The sequence below is a fragment of the Gallus gallus genome, chromosome 4 (genome assembly GCF_016699485.2).
Source record: "Gallus gallus isolate bGalGal1 chromosome 4, bGalGal1.mat.broiler.GRCg7b, whole genome shotgun sequence".
Lineage (NCBI taxonomy): Eukaryota > Metazoa > Chordata > Aves > Galliformes > Phasianidae > Gallus > Gallus gallus.
This window is the reverse complement of record NC_052535.1, coordinates 78,015,604-78,026,173: the sequence shown is the minus strand read 5'-3', so window position 1 is coordinate 78,026,173 and position 10,570 is coordinate 78,015,604. Positions and strand designations below refer to the sequence as shown.

The 10,570-nt window shown below is 46.3% G+C and overlaps 1 protein-coding gene across 1 annotated transcript; it reads left to right on the top strand.

Moving 5' to 3' along the window:
- Window positions 1–8,122: 8,122 nt before the first annotated feature.
- DRD5 (dopamine receptor D5) lies at window positions 8,123–10,336 on the top strand. The gene has a single exon (XM_040699484.2). The coding sequence runs from the start codon at window positions 8,341–8,343 to the stop codon at window positions 9,805–9,807; it is 1,467 nt and encodes a 488-aa protein (XP_040555418.1). The 5' UTR covers window positions 8,123–8,340; the 3' UTR covers window positions 9,808–10,336.
- Window positions 10,337–10,570: the final 234 nt, after the last annotated feature.

Genomic DNA, 10,570 nt, shown 5'->3' with positions numbered 1-10,570 from the left:
CTCTCTCTTTGCTGTATCTCCATGATAGCAGTATATCATACTTTATATGGACTATAAGGAATATCAGAAAGTTAGCCTATATCACGCAGGCACGTGACTGGAGGCTGGAGAGCAGGCTTACCCAAGAGAGGTCTCACAGTTGCCATTGCTGTGTTTCAGAGGTGCCTATAGGGGACAGTCTGTCAACTTATGAGCTCTCCAGTGAATGCCATTGAGACCAATTTAATCCTATTTAAAAAAGAGAATTTCTTCACTGTCAAGTCCGATGTGCATTAGGTATGTAAACTACTCCAAATTTTTGCTGCAAAATGTTAATCAGAAATTTCTTTGTTGTACCCCTCTGTTAGACTCTCCTACTCCCTCAATTTCCCTCCCTCCCTTTCTTCCTACATCATCTTATTATGCTTAGGTAGCATTTGAGCTCATTTATGTATAAAAATAAAGGCTGATAGAATGTTGAAATATTCCTACAATCCTCAAGCATTTGCCTGGAGAGTCAAATTTTTGTGACCGTAGGCTTTTCTAAGTGGTTTTATTGTCAGTGAAACTTGATCTAAGATGGAAGAAGGTAGAAGTGTCATGGTTGAGTTTTTCTAAATGAACTGAATTCCCTCTGTCAGTATTTCACAATCCTTTGACTTTCCTCTTTTAACCACATTTAAAAAATTACAATGATCAATTTGATCATTTTGCAAATATTCCTGTGTTGTATGGCCTGCTTGTGGTCTACTGACTTTGAGTCAGTGCAGAGAAGGGGACAATTCCAAAGAACAGCAGAGAGGGAAACTGTTTGAATAATTTAAGCACAATTCTTTCTACTGACTGAGGAATTAAAGGTCTTTATGAGGATGATAGGCTCGTTAAAAAAAACCCATCTGCCTCTTCCACTGAGCATCATGTAATAAATCCTCCAAGATTGAATCTACAGAGACTTGCCTAAGCTGGGGCACCTACCGTGTCCTGCCTATGTTCTGCCTTTTCCTGCAAAAGCCCTGAGCAGAGTGGGATTATGTCCAGCTGGCTTTGAATCGCTGACTCCTCAGAGATGAAGTACTACTGAAAGGCACAGGAGTGTCTTTACGCAACATTTTATATAAAAACTTGTGTAAAAAGTGGCTGATCTGTGGTTATTTTCCAGTAAACCTTTGCTTGAACGTCACTGTAGTGTACCTGCAATTAAAAGCCAGTTTGTGAAAAAAGCACATAGATCAATTGCTGCCAGGGAGCAGTTTGCTGTCAGGATTGTCAAGAATACCATAACTTCTTCATTTTAATTTATTATGCAATTAAATCCTTTTTTCAGGGTTTTCATTTCTCCAAGCCTTTAATTTTCTTTTCCTTTTTCAGCCTGTTGGGAAACCTGTCCAGTACAAAAAAATCTCGAATTAAAACTTCAGTATATCAGGAAAATATCATAGAGTCATAGGGTCATGCAAGATTGGAAAAGACCACTAAGATCATCTCATCCAGCTATGGACCCATCACCACAATACCCACTAACCCATATTCCTCAGCGCTACACCTATGTTACTTGAACATCTCTGGGGATGGTGACACCACCACCCCCCTGGGCAGCCCATTCCAGTGCCTGACCACTCTTTCTGAGATGGCAGTGCTTGCATTTGACATCAGGTTTGTGCTTGGATATGTCACTGAGCCTGGATCTGTGGTATGCAGTTACAAGTACAGGTAAATCAGACACCAGCATGATCTGTATGCCACTAGGTGGGGATCAGACACTGAAATAAAGTACATTAGTGAGGCATCATTAACAGATTAAATTACCCCAGGAGGGAAACCACTTCATAGACCTTTGTGTTATTCTGTCAAAGCAGAAATGGATGTTAAACTTCAGTGCAACTACAATTCTCTTGACTATCTTTTATTTTTAGGTAGTGCTGCTTCTCTGCCTAATATAAACTGTCACTTTTCAGGTCACAAATCTCTGTCAATAGTACTAAAATAAATTGCATTAACTTGTTATTTTTAACTAGAAGGGTCATGGCAGCAAAAGAAAGTAGTTGCAAATTGTTCTGAAATTATAATTAAAATTCAGATCCAGAGGTGGTACTTACCTACTCTAGGTAATTACTGCAATCAATACAGCTAATGTGCAACAAACAATTCCCAAATATCGGATAACCTGATCCACAGCCTTTTCTTTGATGAAGGCATGTAGACAATGTTTCAATGGATAGCTCCTGTCCTTGTTTTCATTCACTGCCCTGACATTTTGGAACCCTCTGTTCCCTATGGCCACTCTTTTTTCTCAGATCAATGCACATTTTATGTTTGATGAAGACAAGTCTACGTACAGTTACCTGTGCTGAATGCCCAAGGCAAAAGTAGTCCTTTAGCATATCTTGCAAGTCAATATATATGAGATTTCTGATTGGCCAACCCTGCCAAAATAACATGAAAAAAATCTCACTGGGTTCAACCACTGCTTTACTGATGTGAGGTTGATAGGGATGAACTGTTGTCTTCAACAGCTCAGATCTCACTGGCAACTTCAAACAGGAGGAGGACAAAGTCATTCCCAGAATGAATCCTTGACTGACCAGTTAGTGAGGGTTTCTGCTTTGCCTTTCCTTATGTGTTTTAGAGAAGGAGAAGACAACAGGATGGCAATTCTAGACATACTATAGGTTGGAATGCTTCTGTTCAGTACTCCAATGGCTATTCACAATTCAGAATAAATACCTTTGCTGTCTCATGTATGGACATAAGAATAAGATTAGGTTTGCCTTTGTCAGTCCCAGTACAACTGTCCTGTGCTGGCAGACTGATGTCTTTAACAGCAATTGCACTGTGCTCTGTAGTAGCACATACACGTATAGTAGTCCTTAGGCTCATTGCAGTAGGGACGATGATGTTGCTGATATTCTGCTATTGAGATTAATTAGACATGTTTATTGTAAAAGAGCATTTTATTTCAAGGCTTATTTGAGGAATAAATAAATAAGTAAGCAGGACTAAGTAAAAGCAGTCATTTCCTGCTATTATCCCAAAGTGACAAAATTGCTCATTCTCACCACTTGTGTTTATAAATTAGAAACTGTAATTCTTCCCTGAAATAAATCCTGAACTACGAAGTTTAGTCCTGGTCCTATGTGGCCCCTAAGAAGTGCAGAGCCACTAATAAGTCACTTCCAACTGTTGGCCCACCTGTAAAGCCAACTCACAGAGCAGTTTTCTGCTGAGTGCTTGCAGTGATGCGAGAATACTGCTGTCCCCTTGTGCCACTGTGGGGGTCCCATTCCCCATTGCTGTTCCATTCTGTCCCATAGTTGCCTACCAGGAGAAGGGAGTTCCTCATCCGTTCCTCATCCAGCCCTAGGAGATGCCACCTGTGTTCCTCGGGAGGTCAAGACCCAGCTGCTGACTTTCCCTGCCCCCAGATTCTCTCTGGCTGGGATGATGCTCATGTTTTCACATTAACAGCCCAGTCAGGGCTGCCCTAAGATGTTGATACATTTTTGTTGACTTGTAAGAGAAGGATGTGCAGATATTCAAGATGCCTACCTGTGAGATCTATTGTGGGTACCTGCTTTAGCAGGGGGGTTGGACTCGGTATCTCTTGAGGTCCCTTTCAACCCCTTCAATGCTGTGACTTTGTGATAAAAGCACACAGAGTGACTGGTCCTCTGTCCTCTGAGTCCTTGTTTTCTACAGGTATTTTTATGGACAGAGCCCATTTTCACCACTGAAATTGCTATTACTATTACTATTCCACGCTACTCAAAAAATGACTGGATTTTACTTCTTGTTTTGTGCATCTCAGAGTTAATGGGCAGAGATTACCCAAAGATGTTGGTAGCAAATGTTCCAACAGAAGTAACTAACAAGAAAAACCTATAATTTACACATGCCATTCAATACTCACAGATCTAGTTATTGATCCAAAAGTATTGAGATGATGAGTATTAGGTAATCAGAATAGCTTTTTTATCTTGATCATTTTCTGAGAACAGACGCTCACATAGGATGTGGGTATGCTTACAATGAGAATACACATCTTACCATTGCACAAATCAGTATATCTTCCTTTTTTTAATTCATATTGCTTTAAAATCCTCTCATCTTTAGTAATTCATCATACGATCTCTTGCTGTATTATCTGCACCTTCTGTAGCCCCTGAAAAATATCAATATGAGTTTTTAAAATATAGTTATGGATATTAAAAAAATAAAAGATAGCATTTTATGTGATAGAAATTACTGAGTTGACCAGGAAGACATATTTACAGAAGTTCTATTTCCTTTGCTTTTGGTTGTGACTGACATTCGCCTTTCATCTTTTACCATGAGTTTAAGTTGTCAGGTTCAGTATGAACAACAGGAAAAGGACATCTGTGGAAATCTCATTTGGTGACATCAATTATTTCATTACTTCAAGCAAGAACAATCAACAACTTGTGCGGGAACTATATCACACCACAAAAAAAAAAAAAAAAAATCAACAGAAGTACTGGGAGGACTGTTTATCCTCTTACCTGGCTAATTAACACTATCCATCACAGTCTCAAGTCAACAAAAACACTGATGGGTTTTAAAGCTGGAAGGGATAACCGTAATCATCTGCAATTGCTTTCCTCCCTGCACAGCCTCCAGACCCCTGCCTGGTGCCATGATGAGCTGCTGGGGAGTGGAGGCACCACCGTTAAGAAATGCACTCAGCCTTGAATTTCAGATCTCAAACATGGCAAATCCATTATAGTCTTAAATCAATTGTGTCAGCTACTAATTGTCCTCAGTGTTCAAACCATGCGCCTTATCTATGCCCTGATTTCCCATCAATTCAGTTTCCAGCCACTGACTGCACTTTTAAAACCTTACCTGAAAGATGAAAAGAGACCTATTACCAGGAAACTTCCCATGTTCATCAGACATTTCCAGCTCTTCTAAACCCTTCTTGTGCTCTCTGCTCAGCTCAGATAGTTTTCCAGACAATTTCTACAACTCTTTTGCCTATATATTTATATATACAGCAGAACAGGATCCAGTCTAAAGGATTTTTCTGTGCTGAACAAGTTGATGACATCAGTCCTCTCCTCTTCCTTCCATCCTCAGCATTTTCTCTTTCTATATATATGCACAGCTTTGTCCACCCCTCTGCAGCATTTCAGCTTCAGTGAATGAAACTGATGGAGCTTGTCCACTAAACAGAGCTCCACTTGAGCATACCTCCAAAGCTAAGAGCAGCACAGCTGCCTCACTAATATGGCTTCACATGCAGTGACTTCAGGTTGGATGTCAGGAAAAATTTCTTCTCAGAAGGAGTGATTGGGCATTGGCACAGGCTGCCAGGGAGGTGGTGGAGTCATCATCCCTGGAGGTGTTAAAGAAACGTGGAGATGTGGCACTGAGGGATGTGGTCAATAGGCATGGTGGAGATGGACTGATGGTTGGACTGGATGATCTTAGTTGTCTTTTCCAACCTTAATGATTCTATGATTCTGTGACTTCCAGGCACTTTACCTGAGTTGGAACCTAATTGATCAGAGCTGCCTGGTGAGAAGCTTTTGTAGCCCAGCTCTTAGCAGTATGTCTATGTCTATAGGTTTGACCTTCCTTCTGACATTAATTATTTTTTACCTATTTGCACTAAGTGAGAATGTGCTGATTTGGAAACATCACCTGCTTTTGAATGAATGTCTTTCTTCAGAACAGTGGGTTTCTGTGTTTTGAAATGGAAGTAGACTGAGTTGCAAGGAAGGGAAAGAGAGGCAGGAAAACACATCTCAAGAATCGGGAACTGCAAACTGTTTTTTTTTTTTCCTCAGAAGCATTGCAATAGCAGTTAAATTCCATTACTTCCAATCTGCCAGCTGTGAGAGGATTCTAACAGGTGAATAAAATAAAAAGAGAGAAACGAGACGAAGCTCTGTAGGAAAAGCACAAAGCCATTACAAAGATGATATCAGGATGAAAAAAAACCACCCCAAATCTCTCAGCAAGTGACAGCTGTGGTTTTAATGGACGCTCTTAAAATGATATTTATATGCAAACTGCCTACAGAAAGTAAAAAAAGGACGCTTGTAACCTATAAATGTTAAAGGATTTTATCACAGGCTTAAAAGATATTGATGAAATGGGTGAAATACTACAACATCTGTAACTGTCCCCATTAAAATATGGCTCTGGGCCCAGTTCTGCTTCCAGTGATGCACTACATGCAGTGCAACTGCTGTCTTTTCTCCCCTTGCCTCCTCTGCTGAACCAATCGCCATGGCACACAAACCAGCAGCTTTGTCTGCTGCACTGGAGGTATTGTGAATGCCTGGTGCTTTGCTGTGGCTTGGAATGAGTTCAGAGTGTGCATAGCGTTGGGTCACCACTACAGACTGCACTTCCACGAGCCCATGTATCCAGTAGGTGATCCAGCTTCTTCCATATGGATCTCCGATGGCAACCTCATAGAATCATCATAGAATCATAGGATCATTAGAGTTGAAAGGGGCCATTAATGGCCATCTGGTCCAACTCCCCTGCAATGAACAGGGACACCTACAGCTGGATCAGGTTGCCCAGAGCCCCATGAAGCCTGACCTTGGTGTCTCACTCCAGCTCACATTAACTGGCGCTCAGGAGTATTTGCTACAAAATAGGTGAGAGAGGATTACATCATCTGAATTCTCAGCTACACAGGAGCCAAACACATCCAGATGTGGCCATGCAGATAGACTTCAAAAATTCCTCTCAACTTTGGGTCACTCTCTGGAGGTCCTGCAGAATACAACTCCATTCTTTAGATGCTGACAGTTTAGAGCTCAGACCATTTTTGTTCTGATGGGTCAGAGCACCTCGTCTGACCCCCTGGAGGAGGGCAGCCAGCCTGCTGCTCATTGGTGCCGAGCCACTGAGCTCAGTGCTGTCATGTTATCATCAGGCTACTGCTGTTGTCATGCACAAAAGCTAGGTGTGTGTGTTCACACAGTGACTGTATGCATGGAAATGCATGCATATTATCACTATTATACATAAATGCCTTTACATGTCTACGCACACCTCTGCACCACCAAAGCAACGCACGCGTGCTAATCAAGCAAATCAGATCACTACTTTTTGTTGTATAAAATGTCCACGTTTCGGGATCGGTGGCTTCAGGGGCCACGTGCACAAATACCTGCGGGATTTGGTCCTTCCTTACATCCACATCAGGAGGCACTGCTTGGGTTGTGCGAGCAGCACAGCGCCTCAGCATCCCCGCTTTAGTCACACTGCTTAGAGCTCAGTGACAAAAGCTATAGGCTCCCTCCAATATTAAATATAACTCGGCTTAAACGTGCAACAGCAGTGATGGTTTCTTCAGCAAGAGCTAAAGTGGTGCTCCAGTTTTTCTTTTAGAAAATTGCCTAAAAGGTTGCCGAGCTTCTGTTGTTTCAGCGTTTAGCAACACTGACGCCGCATCCTCGCTTGTGCCACTCGGGGTCCGGGAGGTCTCTGCGGGTCCTGCCCGGTCCCACCCGCAGCAGAGGGGCAGCTGCTCCTTCCCGGTGCATCCCGAACGGGATGCTCAGTCAGGGACGGGTCCGGTCCTATCAAAAGGTTACAAAATCAAATAAAAGAAAGGTATTTGAAATAAAAGTCACTGCATTATGTTTGAAACACGGGCGTTATAGCAGCTCACGGTGAGTCCAATCGCACCGTGTCTGCTTCTTTCCTGCTCAGGTCCGTTTGCTGCCTGCGCCGAGCCCTACGGAGACGAACGATTCATCCCACGGAAGAGCTGCGACGAGGGACACTCGGGAGTCCCTTACCGGCTTCTTTCCCTGTGTCAAACCTCGGACGCCCGCACAAACCCGCCCCGCACCGCTCCCCACAGCCCCTTCCAGCCCCGCCGTCTCCGGGATTGGGACACGTTTCCCCGTTCCCTTCGGTGGGACCGCGCTCAACGAGGCAACACCCGCACTGACGACCCGCACACGTTTTAGGACTCGCTTTGCCGCTCCGTCCTCCGCCGGACCGGACGGGGCGTCCCCGGCAGCGAGCATGCTCAGAGGGCGGCGGGGGCCGGCCCGGGGAGCGGGGAGCGAGGTGAGAGGAGCGGGGAGAGAGGAGCGGAGAGAGAGGGGCTCCGCTGAGCGCGGGGCGGGCGGAGCCGGCGTCGAAGCGGCCACGTCGAGCAGCGGCGAGCGAAGCGGAGCGGCCAGGCAGGGGCGCGCCGAGCGGTGAGCGCGGGCAGGGGGCTGCGGACCGCCGGGGCGGGGGGGCAGCGAGCAGGGGTGGCGGCGGGGCGGGGGGGCAGCGGCCCCATGGGGCCGGGCGGCGGGGCGGCGCTGGCTGCTCGGCGTACCCCGGCCGCCGCCGCCCCGCCGCCGCCGGGAGCCGCCAGCCATGCTGCGGGGCGGCCGCAGCCCTCTGCCGCCCCCCGCGGGACCCCCCGGCGGGGCGAGGGGGCAGGCGGGAGCCCCCGGGGCTGCGCAGGTGGCGGCGGGCAGTCTGCTCGCCCTGCTCATCCTCTGGACGCTCTTTGGGAACGTGCTGGTGTGCGCGGCCATCGTCCGCTATCGGCACCTGCGAAGCAAGGTCACCAACATCTTCATCGTGTCGCTGGCCGTCTCGGACCTGCTGGTGGCTGTGCTGGTCATGCCCTGGAAGGCGGTGGCTGAGGTGGCCGGGTACTGGCCCTTCGGGGCTTTCTGCAACGTCTGGGTGGCCTTCGATATCATGTGCTCCACGGCCTCCATCCTTAACCTGTGTGTGATTAGCGTGGACAGGTACTGGGCTATTTCCAGCCCTTTCCGCTACGAGAGGAAGATGACCCAGCGGCTGGCCCTAGTGATGATCGGAGTGGCCTGGGCACTGTCTGTGCTCATCTCCTTCATCCCAGTCCAGCTCAACTGGCACAGAGGTGGGGATGCTGCCACTGCTGCTGCCGCTGGGGACATTGAGGATGGGTTCGGTACTGGCTGGGAGGCAGCGGGTGCTTTCACCACCTGGGCAGAGGACATGAGCACCACATGGGTGGCACTGGCAGCAATGACGCCCTCCGAAGGCACCTCTGGCAGCAACAACACTGTCCCTGGGCCATCGGAGAGCTGCGACTCCAGCCTCAACAGGACTTATGCTATTTCCTCCTCCCTGATCAGTTTTTACATCCCAGTGGCTATCATGATTGTCACCTACACGCGGATCTACCGCATTGCCCAGGTTCAGATCCGTCGCATCTCCTCGCTGGAGCGGGCGGCCGAGCATGCGCAGAGCTGCCGCAGCAACCACGTTGACTGCCACCATCACACCAGCCTCAAGTCCTCCATCAGGAAAGAAACCAAAGTGCTGAAGACTCTCTCAATCATCATGGGTGTCTTTGTCTGCTGCTGGCTGCCCTTCTTCATTCTGAACTGCATGGTGCCCTTCTGCGAGAGCCCACCCAGTGACCCCCGGGCTGGGCTCCCCTGCGTCAGTGAGACCACCTTCAACATCTTTGTCTGGTTTGGATGGGCCAACTCCTCCCTCAACCCCATCATCTATGCCTTCAATGCTGACTTTAGGAAGGTCTTCTCCAACCTCCTGGGATGTGGCCAGTTTTGCTCGAGCACTCCAGTGGAGACCGTTAATATAAGCAATGAACTCATCTCGTACAACCAGGATACCCTTTTCCATAAGGAGATAGTGACTGCTTATGTGAACATGATCCCAAATGTGGTTGACTGTGAGGAGAACCGGGAGGACCCTTTTGATAGGATGTCCCAGATCTCCCCCGACCCCGAGGTTGCCACCGACTCTGTCTGTGAGCTGGACTGCGAGGGGGAGATCTCACTAGGCAAAATCACACCTTTCACTCCAAATGGTTTACATTAAACTCCATCCTGCCCTGGTCACTTCTGCTTGGATTATACACCAAAATATTAGAACTAAATGGAAAAACCTGCTTGATTTATGCTGTAGTTTGGTCAAGTCACTTCATGCTAACTTCACCTCTCCGTGTAGCACTTTGCAGGATGTTACACTGTCACTGACAGGACAAACTGACTGCAGCCATGGGGAGGTCTCATGGTACGAGTACAGTCAGTCCATATGTAGATGGACATTGCATTGTCAGTGCTGAATGTTGCTACTTTTGCAAACAGAGACAGATGTTGAGGCTGGTAGAGACATCCAATAGATGAACTTCTGGACTGCTCATTTGTTCAGGTCTTATGTTTCAGTTCTCTTTTTGTTTGTTTATTGTTTTCCTTTTAAGACAGAAATAGCGAGGTGGTGATTTGGTTGATTATTTAAATGCGTGTTTCTGCCAGAACAGTTTACGTGAAATCCGTGTTCTCCAGGCGGCATTGTTGCCTGTGGTATCCTCGCCATGTTCCCGATGAATAAATAAACATTAGATTGATCAAGGGGTTATTATCTTTCATTTACTATTCCGAAAGATTTACAACCAGTATTCAAACTGGAGCATTCTTATTTGAATGGTTACATGACTAATTGCTAAACCCTGTTATTGTAAAAGCAAAACAGTCTGCACAAAAATGCAATTTTTGAATGAAAGGAAGGATCATAGGGACTGTTGACTTAAAGGAGCTTTTTTATATGTCCCTGCTTACAGCCAGTTAGGTGCTTTTCTTTT